Source organism: Poecilia latipinna, unplaced genomic scaffold (genome assembly GCF_001443285.1).
Source record: "Poecilia latipinna isolate Pla-1442-1.1 unplaced genomic scaffold, P_latipinna-1.0 Scaffold2612, whole genome shotgun sequence".
In the NCBI taxonomy this organism is placed as follows: domain Eukaryota; kingdom Metazoa; phylum Chordata; class Actinopteri; order Cyprinodontiformes; family Poeciliidae; genus Poecilia; species Poecilia latipinna.
Window position 1 is genome coordinate 32890 of NW_015115228.1, and position 19380 is coordinate 52269.

General features: G+C 39.3%; 1 protein-coding gene across 1 annotated transcript in view; it reads right to left on the minus strand.

Moving 5' to 3' along the window:
• Positions 1-19380, minus strand: part of LOC106938517 (contactin-associated protein-like 2) — a 73503-nt gene that overhangs the window by 32524 nt on the left and 21599 nt on the right. The window contains exons 2-3 of the mRNA XM_015020592.1: positions 14937-15107; positions 5300-5518 (exon numbers count right to left, since the gene is read on the minus strand). Coding sequence (XP_014876078.1) covers positions 5300-5518; positions 14937-15107 — 390 coding nt within the window. The remainder of the gene's footprint in view (positions 1-5299; positions 5519-14936; positions 15108-19380) is intronic.

The following is a 19380-nucleotide window of genomic DNA, read 5'->3' on the forward strand; positions in this document are numbered from 1 at the left end:
GAGTAGTTGACAAATGGGATTCAGGGTTACAGGAGTCACTCTGAATGCAAGAGGCTCCATTTTAATCAGTTTTGGAAGCGCTAATACGCCGGAGCCTGGAGGAAGCCACTGATGTTATGCTAATCTTTCAAACTGCGACACTGTTCTTGAAACAACCTTCAACTCATTTGATTTTTCACTAATTAGAAAAGCCTAATGAACACGGTTTCTTAATGAACACCTCGCAAGCGTGTGGGCGCATGGAACGTATGCAAAACTACATACTTCAGACAAACACATTCAAAACGCGCCACACACAGCGCCCCTGATTTCAATGAGTCAATACAAACATTAATGGGTTGCCTTGGGGTGTCAATAGCTATTTTTATAAAATGCTTCCATTGTCATTCTGGTCTAGCACCATTACAATCTAACTACCCATTAAAATGGACAAGGTAAGGGCGTTAAATAGATGAATTTGGAACTAAATGACTAAAGCAATAAACACACTCATAAACATGCACCTACAGGTATCGATTTGAATATACAAGCACCTGACGTAGGACAGAAATGCAGGTATGCACATGCATACATGATGAACACCATCATTAACAAGAGCCACGGGACATTTTAGGGATTCAAGTCTCCAAATTGGATCCTCTTGCTTAGGGAGAAATAACAACTTGAAAAGGACATATAAGGAAACTTGAATGTGCAAATTATTTCCTCCCTCATCAGCATTTTCACATAAAGGGAAGAAAAGAAACTTAACTACTCAGCTGCGGGATCGCAGAGATAGAAAGACGACCGAAACATGCGCTGGTTCTCTCCGGCCAATGCATCATTGACAAATCAGGATGCAGGTGGGCTTTCACCTGCTTTCTCCACTTCCAAACTCATAAAGAATTACACTCTTAGTAGACCTCTTAATTAATCTATTTTGTAGCACTGATTGGCTGGAGGTTTCTGCCACCTGTTTACCCAGGGCTAAATCAGTCTCTGATTAAACGGACAGCAGGCTCTGATGCCTGCAGAGACTGAGGCAGGCACGCACACACCAACACATCCTGAAGCACAGGTGTGTCCTGCTTCTTTATGGCTCCTAAATGCGATCTAATAGAGCTTGATGGAGAGTGACTGCAGTCTATAATTCAAAAGTATTCACACGACGTATCAATTACAAATTATATACTCAGGTAAAACTGGAAATGCGGAGATAAAACACTTGATCACATTTGAAAAAATGGCTTGTAAATAGAAAAGAAAAAGGAAACATAAAAAACTGTTTCTCAATTTTTTAATGCACAAAAATTAAAAATACAAAAGTCAACTACTATAAGATTAAACCCATGTTAAAGCTTTGCCACTGTCTCAAAGGCTATAAAAAGTTAACTTAGCTAAAAAATTGTGTAGGGTTTCTCACAAGAACAAATCACCTCAACTCATTCAATTCATCAGCAAAGAATCTGATGCAGAGAAGTTCTGCTTGGTTTGCTTTTTAAAGAATATTTAGGACAGATAGATGAACAGAAATAGAACAGACCCTTTGGGAGAAAGATGCTTTGGACAGATTAATCCAGGATTTGTAGCATGGTAGAAGATGAGAGTGAACATGATATGCTTTGAGGCTTCATGTCTGAAATTGATAATTAGACACTGAGTTAACTTCTCCATCTTCAACATAATAGCACAACTAAAAGAAGATACCCCCCCAAAAAAATAATCACAAAAGTTTTATAATTGCTCCAATAATTGTCTGCCTTAAACACCAACAGTTTCCAAAACACTTTTCTTGGGCAGCCGACCAAACTTGTTCAAAAACAAAATCAGCCTGCAAATACCAATTACTGTCCAGGTACACTGAGCTCCACAAGTATTACAGTGCAGTGTAACAGCATTTCCCCCCAAAGATTTTCTTTGTTTTTCTGCTTTTTTGATTAATTAGTGCATTTGTATAGGATGCTGATGACCTAAATAAAAACCCAGTGCAACCGGCTGTGTTCAAAAGTCAGTCAATGTATTTATTGGCCGTGAAGAAATAACACCCTTAACACAAGTTAAAGACTTTTTTATTTAAGCAAGCCTATTCTGCCTCCACATGATTTTTATAATGTTGATTTTATTTACGATTTTAGTTGCACTGTGTAGCACTTTGAGATTTTTTCTAATGAAAAGTGCAGTACAAATTAAAATTATTATTATTATTATTATTATTATTATTATTATTATTATTATTGTTATAAGTTAATCTGAAAGAAAAACAAACAAAATCCAGTTTTCAAAGGACAGTTTCATTTATTATATGAAAAAAAACAAAAAAAAAAACACCCAAACCAACCTGGCAAAAAAAAAAATTCCCCATTCTAATCCTTTCTAATACAACATCTTGAGCTTATCTACAAATTTTGACTGAACCACAAAATTGACAAAATTCCTCCACAGTGATGCAAAAAAAGCTACAGTGTGATAGCCAATGTTGCTGCTAAAGATAGCATAAGCAGCTATCAGGTTTAGAGGCTGAATAGCTTTTCAGAAAAGGTTAGTTTGGATAGTTTCTCTAAACGAATTAATCATTTGAAAACTGGGTATATTTCGTTCATCTGTGTCTGATATAAAAATTCATGTGACGATCTGAAACATTTAAGTGTAACAAAAAAAGTGGGAACAAGAAATAGGTTTTTAAAAGACTGGGACAGATTCGTCACCCAAATGTAATTATTATTTCAATTATAATGTCATATTATTTTTGAATTTTGCAACCAGCATTTTATAACTCAATACAATACATTCACAGCTCTGTAGGACTATCTCTTGTTTTACAGATAAAATGTTACCTACTGTCTTGACAGGTGAGTGCAGCTGGTTTTCCTGTGATGGGTGTCACACACATGCAGTGAGCGGTAACAAGCAAGAGCCCAGTCCATGCAGACAGAAGCAAAAAAAAGAAAGAAAGAAAAAAACAAAACAAAAGACAGACAGCACAATCCAAGCATGAGAGGACTTAGAAAAAAAACAACAAAAAAACACGAGTGCGAGAATTAATCAAAACGGAAATCAAAACACAGATGGTGGCATAAAGCTAATAAAACACGGCAGGATTTTTAGCTACGTTCATGTATGAAGCGAAATGGGAAGCTAAAAGTTAACAGTGTGAAGTAAATGGCGGCAAGCTGATGGTGTAACATTTACTTTCAAAGCCATTACAGCAAATGAGCCACTGTGCGGTAAACAGTAAAGCAATCAAACGCTTGACAAGGAGTGTATTGATTAAGAGGGAGCGAAAGAGGTGATACACAGACAAACATGAGACCAAGGTTAGCGAAATCAAGCCTCATTTTGTCTTTGATGTGAGCAAGAGAGAGAAACACAAAGATCAATCAAACTGATTGTATTTGTACAGAATGTATTTCAGTCTCAGATCAGTGCAGCAGAAATCAGTTGTATTCACAGCCTGCTTCCCGCTATTATTTTTTAACATTCACGTCGATAGAAGGCAAAGACGAGTGTGAAGTGGTACGACGTGTTCCATAAGAAGACACAATCAAGTGAGTCAGGACAAAATCTTCATCAAACACTAAAAGATCTCTATCCAGGGGCCAAACCCCAGGCCCCTTCCTGTGACTGCTTGGGTCACTTCCTGGGACTTCTCAAGGTGTTGCTCTATTTAGGATTAAGCAGAGCTTAGAGACTTGATATGAGGCAGCCCTGTCACCTCATATGTGTGGCTACACACAGTCCTTCCCTTGGTAGGTTAGCGAGATATGCATCCAAAGAGAAGAAATGGATTACACTACAACCACCAACTTCATTATGTTGTATGGGAATAAAACACCAAGTAACGCATAACTGTGAAGTGAAACGGAAGTTGAATTTTTTTTTCCCAGAAAAAAAAAACGTATAAGAACCGAGATGTGCATTTGTATTCAACACATTTAGATATAAAGCTTGGTAGGTTGTGTCATGCTTCTTCAGACCCTTTTATCAGAATGAAAGGGTCTGAATACACATTTGATTAAAATTTCAGGCTTTATAAGGATAAAAACAAAGAGAAAGTTAAAGTTACGTAGCCTTTTTAGTCCAGTTTACAGTTATGTGCTACTTTGTGTTGGTTTGTCACACATGAGGTCAATAAAAACTGAATGAAGTTTACGGCTGTAAGATTTGAGGAAAAAGTTGAAGGGTATGAATACTTTTGCAGGCCAGTATATCTGCAGGTTGCACAAAGACAAAGCCTTTCTCAGTTCTTTCCATTTCAATAAATGTCACTGTGAGCAGAATGGGTTCCTGATAAGAAGATGATGTTCCAATCAGAGAGAAAAATGATGAGAGGAAGGAATTATATTACAAACGGGGATCAGGATTGTTAAGGCTATCACATCGGGATGCCTGATTGGAAATTTCAGCAATCTCTTTTGGGCGGAACTTTTTTTTTTTTTTTCCACGAGATAGTGGGAAGTCTCAAACTTGCCTCAGCACTTTTCCTTCTATTCGCAAATCCCTAAAACTCTCTCAGCCCTGAAGTTTGCTGTGTAGAGTGCTGAAGGCTCAGCACAAAAGACAAACTGAAGCAGAAGTCAAGTCGCACGGTAAAAAATAGGACAGATTTTCTATTTTCTGTACTTATTGTGGGCTTAAAGAGTAGAACAGAGAAACAGCAGAAGCAACCCAACTTTCTTCCCCTGTCACTAAGGCAGAAGTTGCACCATCTAATAATCAAATAGTACAGATTGCCCCTCTTTGCAATGTTAATCCATAGCAGTATAAATGTGTACTTAAGGTATTAAAGTATTAATGAAACAACCTTTCTAAGAGAGTCAGTTTTGCATTTATTAAAACTCAGATCACTGAAATGGATGACTTTCCAAGGATGAGTGTGTGTGTCCACATATGTGCAAATGATTAAGCAAAACACATCGTTGTGTTTTTTTTTTTTTGTTTGTTTGTTTTTTTTGTTTTGCCAGTCTGTCCTGGAGACTTTTAATTAGCAGTGGCTGTGGCTAAGCTGAACGGAACGTCTTAAAGGGCAGTAAAGCTGGCAAATCCTTAATTTATGAATCATTCAGACGTTCTGAACGTGGTTGTCTCAATTGGAGGGCAGCACAAGTGAAAACAAAGTCCACATATAAACCCTTTTTTTTAATAAGAATGGAAGACAGAAGTTATTTTGTGCGATTCAAGTTCTAGACTATATGTCCTTTACAAAGGCAACAATAAGTGTTCAGAAGGCAGTAAGATGCGTGCACAGCAGGCAGTCCTCTAAATGAAAACATGATTGTTAATTTTATGAGTGAGCATGTGTGTGTGTGTGTGTGTGTCGTACCGACGTAGAGCTGGCTGAACAGCTCTAGCCGTGTGTGTCCCTGTGCGGGCGCTAGCCGGGATGTCCGGTACACCTGGTCCACCTGGAGGACTGCTTCTTTGATGTTGCGCTCGGCCATCACGCGGTGCCACTGGTCGTCATTGAGGGGTGCAGCTGAGTGCACGGTCAGCTCCACAGGTCCGTTGCCAACATCGAAAGAGAAGGAGACCACCGTGGGGGCTGGAGGAAAAACAATGAGAAACCTTAGTCTCAAGAGTAAAGTCGTAACTGTCACGACAAAACACTGCAAAACGTTCAAATCCGAAACCAGCTGTTCAGATGTGGTCCAGTCGCCCGGTATAGACATCCAGTCAGTGGTCTAACGCCTCATTTGGTTCAGGTCCATTTATTTGCCAGATATAGATTTCAGTTTTGCACAACACGACTGCACACAGATCTAGACAGGGCCAATCCCACAGAATGTCGATTGGTGTCGAGACCTGTTGAATTTGCATATTAAGACGTTGTGTTGCAGCATTCGCTGGTCCTGTTAGAGATGGCAAAGCTAGACATGATAAACAGGAAATTGCAAAAATAAATAATGATAATAAAAAAAACTACTGAAAGAAAAAGCAAAAAGATGTACTTTTCAGATGCCAATGCTACACTGGTATACATTTTTATTATTTCAGTAAGACTTGACTTGAGAGAGTTATTTTGTATACGTAAGTTATGTAACTGAAGATTGCAAGTTGTGTGGCAGTCATTAATTTACTGAAATTTAATTTGTTAATTGCTTGCAGCAGACCAAAAGGGGGCAGTGTTCTTCCTCGATGGGTGTATCTCAATGTAAATCATTCATTGCTATTTCTGATTCTCCGTGTTTGAGTGATTGACCTTTCAACCTGTGCACTCCAGATGTTGCCAGTCCATCAGAGGAAAGGTTACTGAGGAACGACGATCTAGCTTCGACTTTGTAAGCATCTACACATTGTATGTAACACGGAACAAACACGACTTCCCGACGCATTTCCAGCTGTACCTAAGCCTGATGAAGTTATAGAAATGGTTCACAAACACCACCCACATGAAAGAGTATTTGTATTGTTTGAACTTTTACTTATTTTGACATTTTACAACTACAGATGTGTTAATGTGTGTTTTTTTTTTCAGTCACGTTCTACTTTGTGTTTTTAAAGATAAAGAATTGCACTTATAATGAAACAAATTGCTTTCCGTTTTTAACACTGCATCTTTTGTTTTTTTGAACAAACAGCTTCGCCACACCTGTTAATCACAGATACAGTTCTTAAATTCAACTCGCCCTCGATGGGTTGGTGAGTGTGTGTGTGTGTGTGTGTGTGTGTGTAAAACCACAAACGTTTTTTTGCAGGCAGGATCAGCTATAAGCAGTAAAGTCTTTATTTATTCACTGCCGCTGCATGCAGATTGTTCCCGGACATCGCTGTCCGATTCGTGAGAGCTTACAGGTGCTGCAGATTCCTGATGCTGCTAGCAAAATCATGGCACTCAGCGTTGCATTAGTTTGTTTTCAACGGTTTGTGAAATTGCAAGTGTTAAGAAGTTCTGGACTTTGATTGAATCTTTCGGTATTGTTGGTTCTTTTTCTTCTTGCTTCCATTGTATGCTGTTAATGGGCTGCGCAGGCTGATGATGTCATTCTCTCGTCCGTCGCTGTAGTGTCAGCACATTTCAATGAATAGCAATGAGTTTGAGTAGATGCATGTGGTACCAGATAGATACCACCATGCTGATTATAATATCATTGCATCCCTAGTTACAATTTATTGGAATTTCATATGGTGGAGCCATCCGTTTCAACACATTAAAATGTTTTAGCATAAACCACTCAGTTGTAGTTCTGAACCAAGCGGTCTTTTGTTATTCAGGGGTATCAGATTGAAAGGTCCTAAATATATATATATGTGTGCTACAAATACAAATTATTAAATAAACAATTAATTAAAAATATATTATAGTTTGAGGTTGTAATGTGACAAAATGTTCAAGGTTGGTAAATGAGTCAGGTATGAAAGCCTGTAGCAGCTTCACATTTTCTTTCAACTCTTCAGACATTTTACTTGCTAATTCTCTGAATGCTTGTTGCAGTGAAATGTTGAGATATTTTACTTGATAACTCGAAGCAACAACAAAAGAAGTAAACACATTTTTATATATTTTTTTTGCTTCTAGAGAGCCAAGTTTCCTTCTGTGAATTAAAATTGACTTGACTTCTTTCCAAATTTTGGAAATGCTGTAAGACTTATGCATTCTGGGTGCCATATTGTTGCTTCTGGCATCAATGTACTGCGCCATACTGATGATTAATCGCTCTGTGTTGTGCTGGCTCATTTTTGCTCCATTTGCCTGTGTATTTCAGAGGATAATTTTGTGTATTAATCAATAGGGAAATGAACTTTCTTCTTTTGTTTTGCCCAATCAATATTCCTGGCCTTTTCCTCCTTCTCATATCACTCTCATCTAATTATATCTTTTATCATACAGCTATTTCTTCCAGTGTTTGGCCTTGCATCCTTTTTCACAACAAACTTAGTCTCTCTGGAGTTTTATATTATTTCTGTTTACTCATCTTCCTCTCACTTTGCTTTTTAGTACTTCTTGCTCTTACAGAATCCTCTGTTTACCGGCACCTTGACTCTTTCTTTGCTTCATCTGCATGTCGCTTCAATCCCTCTTGAAATTATTAGCATTTAGTTAATTTGCAGGCAATCTTAGTAAAATAGACAATATAGGACTTTGTTGCAATTCCTTAGGAACGCCTCTTGTTCTGTTCTCAAGGTCAGACAACAGGACCGATTTAACACCACCTGCATTATCAAATAAGTTCAAGGAATAACCTAAGCAATCGTACATGAGCCATTTAAATTAACACAGAGCAGAAAACAAGCAGGAGATTGTCAATTTTTCTATAATCTCCTGTATTTTACTGCAGCAGGTATTGCAGATTTTGTTTTTCTAGTTGATTAAGGTCAATGGGAATAGAGAGAAGTTCTCGTCATGTCTTCATCTGGCATTCCAACTACCTTTACACAGACAAAGAAGTTGTTCTTTTGTATAACTTCTTAATTATTATAAAAAACCATCTCCACGCAACAACAGCCGCAGCTTACACGCAAACATTAAAACAAGTTTTCCAACTGGAGAATATCTTACAACTCACAGTGACTTGCAAAAACAGTACAAAGCATTTTAAACGACTCATGATTTATTTAAATATTTTCTTTCCCAGGTTATATGCAGTGGAATGGAGATTTCCGTGGCTAAGCAGAACTGAAGACATGCACTAAACATTTCCTGGCTTTGTTTTATAATCAGCCTTTACGATGGTTTATTAGAACCATTAGGTTCACCAAACTCCCCGTCAATATTTTCAGTGTTTACAAGTGATGGTGCCCTAAAATTAACCGGAAGATAATTTCCGATCACCCTTAATATAATCAAATGGAGGAAAATTAATTCCTGGTTCTCAATCAGCTTTAATAATTTTTTTTTTTCTTATTTCAATGCAAACAAACCTTGACATTGATGTGCTTGTCTCCATCTAATGCTAAATCTATGCTTAGTCTCTGTGGAGTTTCTGCTACTATTATGTGACAAGTGCTGCTTTAGAACTGTGACAAACCGCGTTAACTGTGGGCCTCATCTGTCTGTCTGATACCCCACTCTGCTTCACCTCTCCAGCTCCTTTGGTGTCTCCTCTGTGTGTTGTGCCTGTTATACTCCTTATCTTTTGTGCCTCTGCTTTCAGAAAGAGTCGATTTAAATGACAGTCCTCGTTTGATTTTCTTTGATTTTGTCAAACAAAGCTCTTATTTGGAGTGTTGCACGCACACATAAACCCGAAGATCTGCTGCTTCTCACCGAAAGGGCGAAACAAAGAGCGATTGTCACGGTTAGCAGCTTTGGGCAGTTTCAGGGTTTGATTTGAGATATTGGTATTGTTTAAGTGCTCTATTGTGCATATTTTGATGGCAAAAGCATCTGTGAACCCTGAGCAAGTCAACCTCGCAAACTAAGACCCCCTTACCTTTCAACTAATTTAAGCTCAACACTGAGACAGTTGTAGTCCCTTCTCGACTCGTGCTGCCACGGCAACAGGACGCTTCCCTTCCTGCACCTCTTCCAGGTTGACATGCACCTGTTTCCTTGCTTTTTTTTTTCTTTCCCCCCCATTACAGACAAAGCTTCGAATATACGCAGCCTACCTGCTGGTATATGGCAAGAATGAAAAGCCTATAACTTGGAGCCACTCTCTCTTTCTGTTGCACAGTCTCGGTGTGTGTGTGCCATGTGCTGTGAAGAACATCTGTTGTTTCAATGTCACACATGCACAACCCCCCCCAGCCCCCCACAATTATGAATGTGTGGGATTTAGCTCCAAGATGACAGCTGCTGATTGCTGTTTAAAATCTAAGTTTATTCGTTAAACATTTACAATGTATGGCATTTGACAGCCTTTAGTTCATAGAATTAATGATGTCTGTATCCTCAAACCAGCCTGCAAGGTAGAGAGGTGTGATGCATTAAACAGGGAGAAAATGACAATCACATAGACCCCAGCGGAAACATAGCTTCAACAATTCTGTATAATAATGCTCATTTATGTGTGCGTTGTGTGTGTGATCTACAAGTTTTATTCCGGTGGGAATAAAAATAAAAACCTCCTCACAGTACAGAGTTTGTCTCATCTATTTGTGTAGATGAGAGAGATGTCAGAAGGTAATTGTGTGCGTGAATGCAATTTTCCATTGCTGTGTGTTTTTATATCTGCTTGTTGCTCCGTATGTGTCTTTTTTTTTTTCTTTTTTTTTTTGGTGTGTGTGTTTGCTTCTTGAGATTTAGGTTCGTATTTATCTTTTCAAACAAAGGCTAAAAAGAGCCAAGTTTTAAATTATGCAGCAGCACGGCACAATCGATGGATGATAAATCGCAAAAGAGACCGTGGATGACTTTGAGTAAAAACAGCACTGCTTGTGTGGGAATGGTTGCGTGCACTCGTGTGTTTGTCTAATGTAAAGTTCAGTTTAGCTGTTCTTTTGTTTTTCCAGGTAGCTGGTAGTGTATTATCTGTTTGATCTCTTTTCTGGTGCGCTTATTAAATCTTAGTTTTTTTGTCTTATTCGGTTTGTTAGTCTTTCACTTTTTCCCCAACCTGCAAGAGACGCTAAAAGAATGGAAACCCTGCTTTGCTGCGAGCTTAATTCAAAGTGCAACAACAAACCTCGATACAGCTGTGACAGAAGTAACATTTCGGTTTGAATAAGAGCATTTACTGAACCAAAATGATCCCTCGGCTCCAACTTTTCTCATTTTGCTGCAGAAGTAAAAATCCATTTTGCCATCAAAGCACAGAATGACGGTTGTTTCTTTGTATTTAAAAGAAAGACAAACTTATGACTCCATCTTTTGAAAGTAGTGACATTTTTAAACTTTTTTGCATCCCAAAACGAGAGGAAACATCAGATTCCTGCACTTAGTTCATTAGTAAATATAATCTATTTATGTGTAAAATAATCTCAGCATGAATATAGCTGTTCTGTGATTTGTTTCGTGTGCCTCAGGGGATTTCTAAAGAACAATTACTGAGCATGAAGAATGATGAAGACCAAGGGACACATCAAGCAGGTCAAGGTTAATTTAAAGAAGGGTTACACTGTAAAAAAGCTCTCACTACCTCACACCACATTCTTAAATCCATCATCAAAAAAAAAAAAAAACAACAACATAAAAATTAAAGAAAGCATATGGCACAACTGCAAATCCACCAAGACATAAAACTGACACATCAGCCAAGAAGAAGATTAATCAGAGAAGTACCAAAAAAAAAAAAAAAAACCCTGAGCAACTCTGGAGGAGCCACTGAGATCCACAACTCAGGTGGGTGAATTTACTGACAGGACAGCTAATAGGTGAGTAGTCCACAAATCTGGCATGTAGGGAAGAGTGGTAAAAAAAAAAGAAAAAAAGAGGAGGTCACTGAAATCCTCTCTGCAGTCTGAAACAAGTCCTGAGGGAGATGCAGCAGACAATATTTAGATTAGACCAAATGAGGGCAGCAGGGAGGTTAACATGATAATGTATTAAACGGTACAAGGGGTACGAATGCTTTAGAAAGGAATGTTTTGCAAAACAATTACTAATATTTCTAGGGAAAGCTGCACATCCTGATATCAAACTTGCAGTATTTTGTCTTCACTTGAAGGCAACTATGACACAGTTTGCAAAACTGAGGTCTTCAGTAGGAAAAGGACTTTTCTCTGCTGGATAACTAAACTTAAATATGACCTCTGGGTAAGACAGACCATGAGGCCTCTTGAGAGCTGAAAAAGTGGCATATGGCGCATACTTTCCCCTCAAGCCACAGAGAATTCAAAAAGTCAAGCACTTGGTGTGTTTGGGGACCTTCCTGAATGTCCTCGCTTCTGTCACTAGTTCACTTCTAAGTAAGTCTTCAGCATTTCCTGGCAAAAAAAAAATATATATATATATATATATATATATTATGTATCCACCCTTCAGTGTAAAGATTAAAAGAGGAATATGACTTTGAGCCTGCTGAGGTGAAAGTAATGTGTATTTTCTTTTTGAAAAAAAGGTTTTGTGAGTGTATCAGTAAATGTGTGTTTCAGCGCTTTGAGCCCCTGCAATGGCAAAGCCGTGCTAGTCTAGTTTAATGCTGCCATTTCATGCCCTCTCTGGATTGCAGCAGATAGAGTTTTGCACCAGCAAGAGGGCAGAGATTATGTGTGTCTGTGCGCGCAAGTGTGCATATGAGCCGTTTTGCGACTGTGTGTCTAAACGTGTGCTGCGGGGCAAAATGCAAGATGATAGCAACGGAGGGAAGAGAGGAAAAAAAAAATCAATGTGGGGGCATTTTGAAAGCCTCGAGAGATATATGTACACACACATACACACGCTCACACACGCACTGCAGCTGTGACAGGCTGACTTACTGTCACTGTGCTTTATGTACGCGGTGGAAAGACGCACACCGAACCAGTGTAGCAATTTCTCACACTGTTTGTGTTTGTAGAATTAAAAATATGCATGAAACAAGTGTTTGGCTTGTGGAGGAATTAGAAGAATAAAAAGCTTTTCGACCAGATGTGCTAAAAGCTCACCAGCAGACACCATCGTTTGGCAACAAAGGTTCAGACTAACCTTTAACAGATCATTTTTTCAAATTTCTATTTCTTACAACATGAGCTTTGCATATATTGCCCCACACCGTCTGCAAATGGTCAGCAAGCAACTCTGACCCAAATGTTCAAATCCTCCTAAAGCACAAAAAAACACGCAATTAACCACTAATCGACTTCCCCGCTGTGCCAGGACACAGTCTCACAATACGGCTCCGTGATTAATTTGAAAAGGTTTTAAAACGCCTGATGCGAACGGTTCCACTGTGGGAGCAGGGAATTTAATCTAAACCACCGAAACAGATCGTAGGAGCTCAGAGCGCGACATGTCAGCCATAAGACTCTGGGAGGACTTGATGGATGAGAAATGCGGCCTTCTTTGTGTCGTTTAAAAATGCAACTCCTCTCTTTCACATTCTCATCTATTTCGGTTATCGTTTGACGGGTCTGTGTTCGGAGGTCCAGCCGAATAAAAGCGACGGCGTTCTGAGAAGATAAACAGCAGCGATCAATCAAAACTTAGGAACTACTGACAGGTGTTTGAGATTATTGGCATGCAATGTTTCTACAGAATTTCACATGTTCAACGCATTACTGGGAAATAGGATGTCTTCTTACAGTCCGCATACGTACGCCAAAGTTTCAGATTTTTAAGAAGAACATAAAAATAATCCTTTTTCTTCCACTTTACAGTTATGTGCTTATTGTGTTGATCTGTGTGGTCTTCACAAAATTTTTTTAAAAGCTTAAAAATACACTGAAGTGTGTTGTAAAGAAACAATGTGAAATTTTTTTTGTATAAATACAATTTTTACTTAAATTAAATTAAATACACTGCACAAAAAGAAAAAAAAAATCGACCTTTTAAAGCTTTTCATTCTCCAATACGTCTTTGAACCAATATATGATATTCATTTTCAGGTAGATAAAATAATTTTGCCTGCCTAATTTGGGCTAAACGGTGGCACAGATTTTCATCATGCAGTGAAGGGCTGCATGGTGGTGCAGTTCTTAGAACTGTTGCCTTGCAGCGAGAAGGTCCAGCATGTGAATCCCAGCCTGGGGCTTTGTTGGATAAAGTTTGGATGTTCTCTCTAGGTATTCTGGTTACCTCCCACTTGACTGGTTGCTCTAACTTGCCCTTAGGAGGGAATGTTTGCATGCCTGGTTGTTTGGCCTGTTTGTTTCCATGTTGCCCTATGATGAAATGGAAACAAGGGTAAAGCCCACCTACTACCCTAGTACTGCTGGTACCAGGGCTTTACAAGGATAGGTCAGCATAAACATTGAATGGGTGATGTTTTTAAAGTTTGTTTTCAGAAGCTATCATTTAAATTTGTTTATTGTAGAATTATGTTTATGTCTCTTTCAGCACCGAAACATCCGAATTGCTCTTTACTGTTTACTTTCTGTTTGATGTAAGAATATGCTTCCCTTCCCTTCAGTCCATTTATTTTCTCAGCTGTTTTCCTGAACAAAGTGCAGACAGTTCCACTTTAGATTTTTTGTGCAACATTGTTTTTTTTCCTAATCATAGAGCTTTGGTCCCACAGCAGAAAGGTAAATCGTATTTTGCTAGATATACGCTCTTTTCCACCTGGTCAGAGATTTTAGACAAAATAATGTTTTTGGATCTGCGAGAGTTCATTCACAGAGCTGGAGGGAAAAATAAAAAAAAGTTTGCAGATAAATTATCTGCCGGTTAACTCTTTAATAAGCAATCTGGTTGCTGACAATAACTACAGCACGTCAAACAGAACTGCATACGAAAGCTTCAGTCGTCTTTATTGTTTCGCTCAGGCTGAGAGCGTCTACTTAGTAAAAACCTTGTAAAACTAAAGATGCTTCCTGCTTGGAACTACTTTGGTCTCTTTAAAGTGTCATGCAGCAGGTAAACACAAAGACACTAAGAATAAACTCTGCTCACCGACAGCTCTAAATCAACCACGCTGTTTGACTTTTGTGTACGTGGACGTCTGCTCGTGTGCTGTGATTTTTTTTATTTTTTTCCCTTCAGATTGAAATGCTCCTCTACACACGAAATTATGTTTTTTCAGAGATGGAAAAATGAAAAGAGGACAGACGGAAAAGGTGTGCGAATGTATGAACAAGGACTTGTGTTATGTCATCCCCAAAAATGGGTGATTTGGTTAAATAGTGGTTTATAATGGACATAATTATTGTGCACACCAATTACCTTAAATAAATGATTGCTCACTCCCGCAATCACACAACGCGTGTGCTATAATCAGGAAGGCAAATGGTTGCTCCCGGTGTATGTGTGTATGTGTGTGCGCGCTCACATAAAGCCTTTGTGAAGGTGTGTGTGGCATGTGTGTGTAATACGGCGCGCGCCAAACACTGTCTGACCAGCACGCTTGGTTGGATAAAGATTAGACTCAAGGATATAGGAAAAGAAAGGCAAACGCAAAGAAATGACTCTTCTGCACTCGCAGTGCATCTCAAAAGCATCTTACACTTGAGCTCCAGGCGGATAAAGTCAGTGTTGCCCAGGTTTTCCAGAAAGACGCCGTAGGGAGCGCTTGTCTTGAAGTAGAAGGAGATGTCAGCGCTGGTCTCTCCCTGAAAGGTGGCAAAATGCAGGTAGGATGACGGGGTGGTGAATGACGCTGCATTCCAGTAGTTATCTGTGGGGAGAAAAAAAAAAGAGAGACAAGTTTGAGAGATAATTCTGCTCTAAGCTTCATGAAATCTGTGAAAAACAGAAATTTATTCTGATTTGAGAAGCAATGTGGAATTAATTTCTTTTTAAATAGCTAAAATAACCATTTTAATTTAGAAATCATTTTTGGTTTTTATTTCTCACGTCATTTCATATCTCCTTTTTTATAATGGTAATACTCCTTACTATTCTATTTCTATTCTGAGGTTTTGACAAAGCCTTCAATTTTGTGCAGCTTCAATAGAATTTGAAACTAAGGTGATCATATATATATATAAAAAAAAAAGCTTTCAGCTTTCTAAATCAGGACCCGAAAAGACAAAGTATTGCACGCAGGCAGGAGATTTCAGGATTTGCATTAAATTTTCCAATGACTTTTGAATAAAAGGCAACCAAGGGCAACTAATGAAGAAAAAGTAGCAGCACTTTGAACAGCTGCTGATGAACTATCAGACTGTGGTTGATGAAGTGACTCTGCTGTCTGCTCTTCCCTCTGTCTCGCCCCCATCACTCAAGGAAGATGAAGAGTATTGGGAAAACAGTAGGGGCAGAGGAGAGCGCATGCTGAGGAGAGACGACATGAGAAGTGGTAAGAGGGCCCCGGCATGGGCGAGAGGATCGAATATCAAAGGAAGGATGGAAAATAGGGGAGGAAAGCCATGGAGAGGGCAGGTGATGTTAGAAAACGAAAAGCTTGTGGGGCTTGTGAAGGGCAAGAAGAGGAAAAAAGTGGAGGCTGTTGCGTTATCAGCTATCTGAGGGCTCTTAGATGCCAGAGTGTTTTTGACCCACACCTGGAAACAGCTGTGTGCAGGACTGGAGAGAAGAGTCCGGCCCCTACGTCACGGCAACTAGCAGCAAACTTGGTCTTCCACAAACCCTCATTTATACTGAAACATTAAATATCTAATTGCCTGAATATATTTTCTCATATCTAAGTCAAACCTACAAACCACACCAATACAAAATCTGAGCTGAAGGACAGGAGAAAAAACAAAAACAAAAAAAAAACAACAAAAACAACAACAAGAAAAAGCTAAAAGATTCATGTCAGCTCTGCGGGTGCAGCAGAGATCCACAGCTGAGCTGGAAAAATCTATCGACCTGACAATTATTAGACACATACGCTACAAATGTGGCCCTTATGGAGTTGTGGCAAATATAAACGCATTGCTAAATGAAAGGCGAAGGAAGTTAATGTTGGAGTTTGGCACAAGTCATGTAGGGGAGACAGCAAACATGGGAAAGACAAAAAAGGCACTTTTTTGCCAACATGCAAAACACTATGTGTGATGGAAAAACTAACACTGTGCTTCACCCTGAATGCACCTGAAATGTGTTGGTGGCAACAACTGAGTCAAGGGAGGCTTTTCAACAGCAGGGTCATAAAAGCTGGTCATAACTGATAGGAAGATATATGAAGCTTATTACAAGGCAATACTTAAATAAAATATATGAGAAGACTGAGGCAGCAGGAAAACAGCCCAAGACTCACAGCTTGAGCAACAATAGAGGGAGTTTCGAGATAAGTGTTATGTTTTAAAGCAGTTGCTGTTCACATGCATCTTCTATCCCATCCAAAAGAGACGAGCCGCTCTATGAAGATGAATGAGGAAATTTTTCAGGCTCTGGATACGCAAAACTGGTAGAGAAATATAGACGTGCAGCTATGACGGCAGTGAAATGTAATTCTGCAGGTTATCGACAAGGAAAAGGAATACAAATGCAGAAAACACTTTTTGTATTAATAGTTGCGGAAAAGATCTGGAAAGCCCTCCGATTTTCCTTCCACTTCAAAACTGCGTTTCTGTTGGTTTACAATTCCAATGAACTGCAGAAATGTTTAAGGTTGTAACCTCCGCAAATTGAATGACCGAGTCCTCTTGCATACAGACCTTTTTGAAGTATTGCATATGTGTGTGTGTGAGCGCGGGTTTTCAACAGCGTTTGTGTGTCTCCTGCTTCTGCGTGATAAACATTCCCCCGATGACAGACCTGTGCTCCACCCCTCTCCTTCATGCTGCACACTCCTTTCACCAGAGGCGAGGACCGATGGCAGCCAAGCTCCCGCTTACACACACACACACACACACACACACACACACGCAGACATGCACAGACAACAGCATGCTGATGCTGTGTTTGTGATAAGTGTTTGAAGTTGAAATATTGTTTGTTTGTTTTTTCTATTAGAGGCACAGCCAATTACTAAACAGGGGCAATTCAGGGCCTAACCATAAGATGCCTGCCTTGGAGCAAAGAAGCAAATAATGATATATGCACTTTGCTACTCTGAAATCAACGAGACAAAAACGTAGGAAGCAGCGTAGTTAGCACTAACAACATTAACAACCGGTAAGAACTTGTCGGTAATTATGAAACGTACAAGTATAATGACAAATCTTTACGAAATAATCAGCAACAGAGCAAAAGTGTTCCAATGTAATTTCCCACACAAGAGTTTTTTTTGTTGTTGTTTTTTTTTTTCTCCACGCACTTCCGCCAACTTCAGGGCTAGAATGACATTTTCATGTCTGACTGGATTATCGTTTGTGTGTACCGAGACAGAAAAGACACTTGGATACAGAATTGTTGTTGAAGGAGGGGGAGGAAACGGGACGAAAGAAGAAGACAAGTGGGAGGAGAGCGAAACTGCTCAAAAGCGATTCATGGGGCGAGGACCAAAGGAGAACAAAAGAATCAAAGGACTGACAGAGAACCAGAGTTGGAGAGAAATCAGTGCTGGAGGAAAAAGCGTGGAAGCCAAATGATGAACCTCCGACTGCTCTGGTGCCAGAATCACAGATGCAACTGTTTGGCCAGGCACTGCGGCGCATTCATCCCTCCCATATTGAAATATTTACCAAACAAATTTCTTAAACACTTTGGGAAAAAGAGATAAATATTAGCTTGTTAAATATGATTCCAAATATCCATCATACAAAGTAAGGCTTTGTAAACTGAACGCCACACTGACAGGAGAAAACGAGCTTTTAATGGCAGGCATGTTGATTTTCACTGATAAAATCTTAAAAAGTAATTGGGCTTCTTTGATTTCTCTGATGTATGGCAATGAGATATACGTCACAAACAAAAATTAGCTTTGAAAAAGAACCTATTGATGGTGCCTACTGTTTTATAAACCCATTTCTAGTAATTGTTTCTCAAGGTAATGCGAAACATGAAATTTCCTTTGGTCAAATCTTTTTTTTTCTGGGTGCCCTTCGGCTATTTGAGGCTTGTTCATTATAGTCTGAGTTTTACCTTCAATTTGTGTGTCTGACTGATCAATTGTTAAAAGCAGCCCTTATTATAGGCACGCATTACTGCAAAAACAGATATTTTATTTTACAAGGATGTGTGTGTGTGGATACTTTGAGGACTCAAAACTTTTCTTTTGAGAGATAAAAAAAAAAAAAAAATCCCAACAAACTGTGTAAAGCACAAGCAATGAATGGGAAATCACAGAGGTGCCAGGATATAAATTTGGGTAAGAATAAACATACATCCATGTTACTGAACAAATCCAAACTCATTTAGCCATATTTGCAAAGTGTTGTGCTCTGATTTCAGTTGCTTTCTTTCAGTCAGGATCTATAAATCATGAGCTAAGGTGAGGTTTTAAAAATTTGTACTTTTTCTTCACCAAAACAGACCAGAGAACAGACTCCTAATCTATCCATTCATCTCTTGCTGTCTTACCATCACTCACAAACAAAATACCAACACACTTTCCTCCTTCACACATTCTGACACAGACGGCTCTGATTGTGCCCAAGAGTACGGGAGCAACATCCGTTCCTGCTCACCACCTAATGAACACCACGGTTCTCTGTTGTTTTCTTTGATCCCCAGAGTCATTAAGCGAAGCACCGTGTTACACAAACACTGAAAACAGCTGCTGACCTCGGGCAGAAAGGGACCTGTATCAAAAGACAAAACCCCAGCCCAGTGAACTGTGGAGAATGACACGATGTGAAATAAAGTTCGAGGTGAAGTCAGGGTCTGGAAGCCAAGTGGATGATTCATCTGTTTGGGCTTGACCAGATGGGTCACATGCCAGCGCCAACAGATGGTAAGGATGACTGACTGCACCCGCCGCAGGTCATTACCATGGACACTTTAAAGCAGACAAACTACGGCTGGCAAAATTAAGTACACGAGCTATCACATTAGAATTACAAATACTGTACTCGGCTGGAGAGCTTGAGAGGCTGTCGCTGCGGCGATGCGAAAAA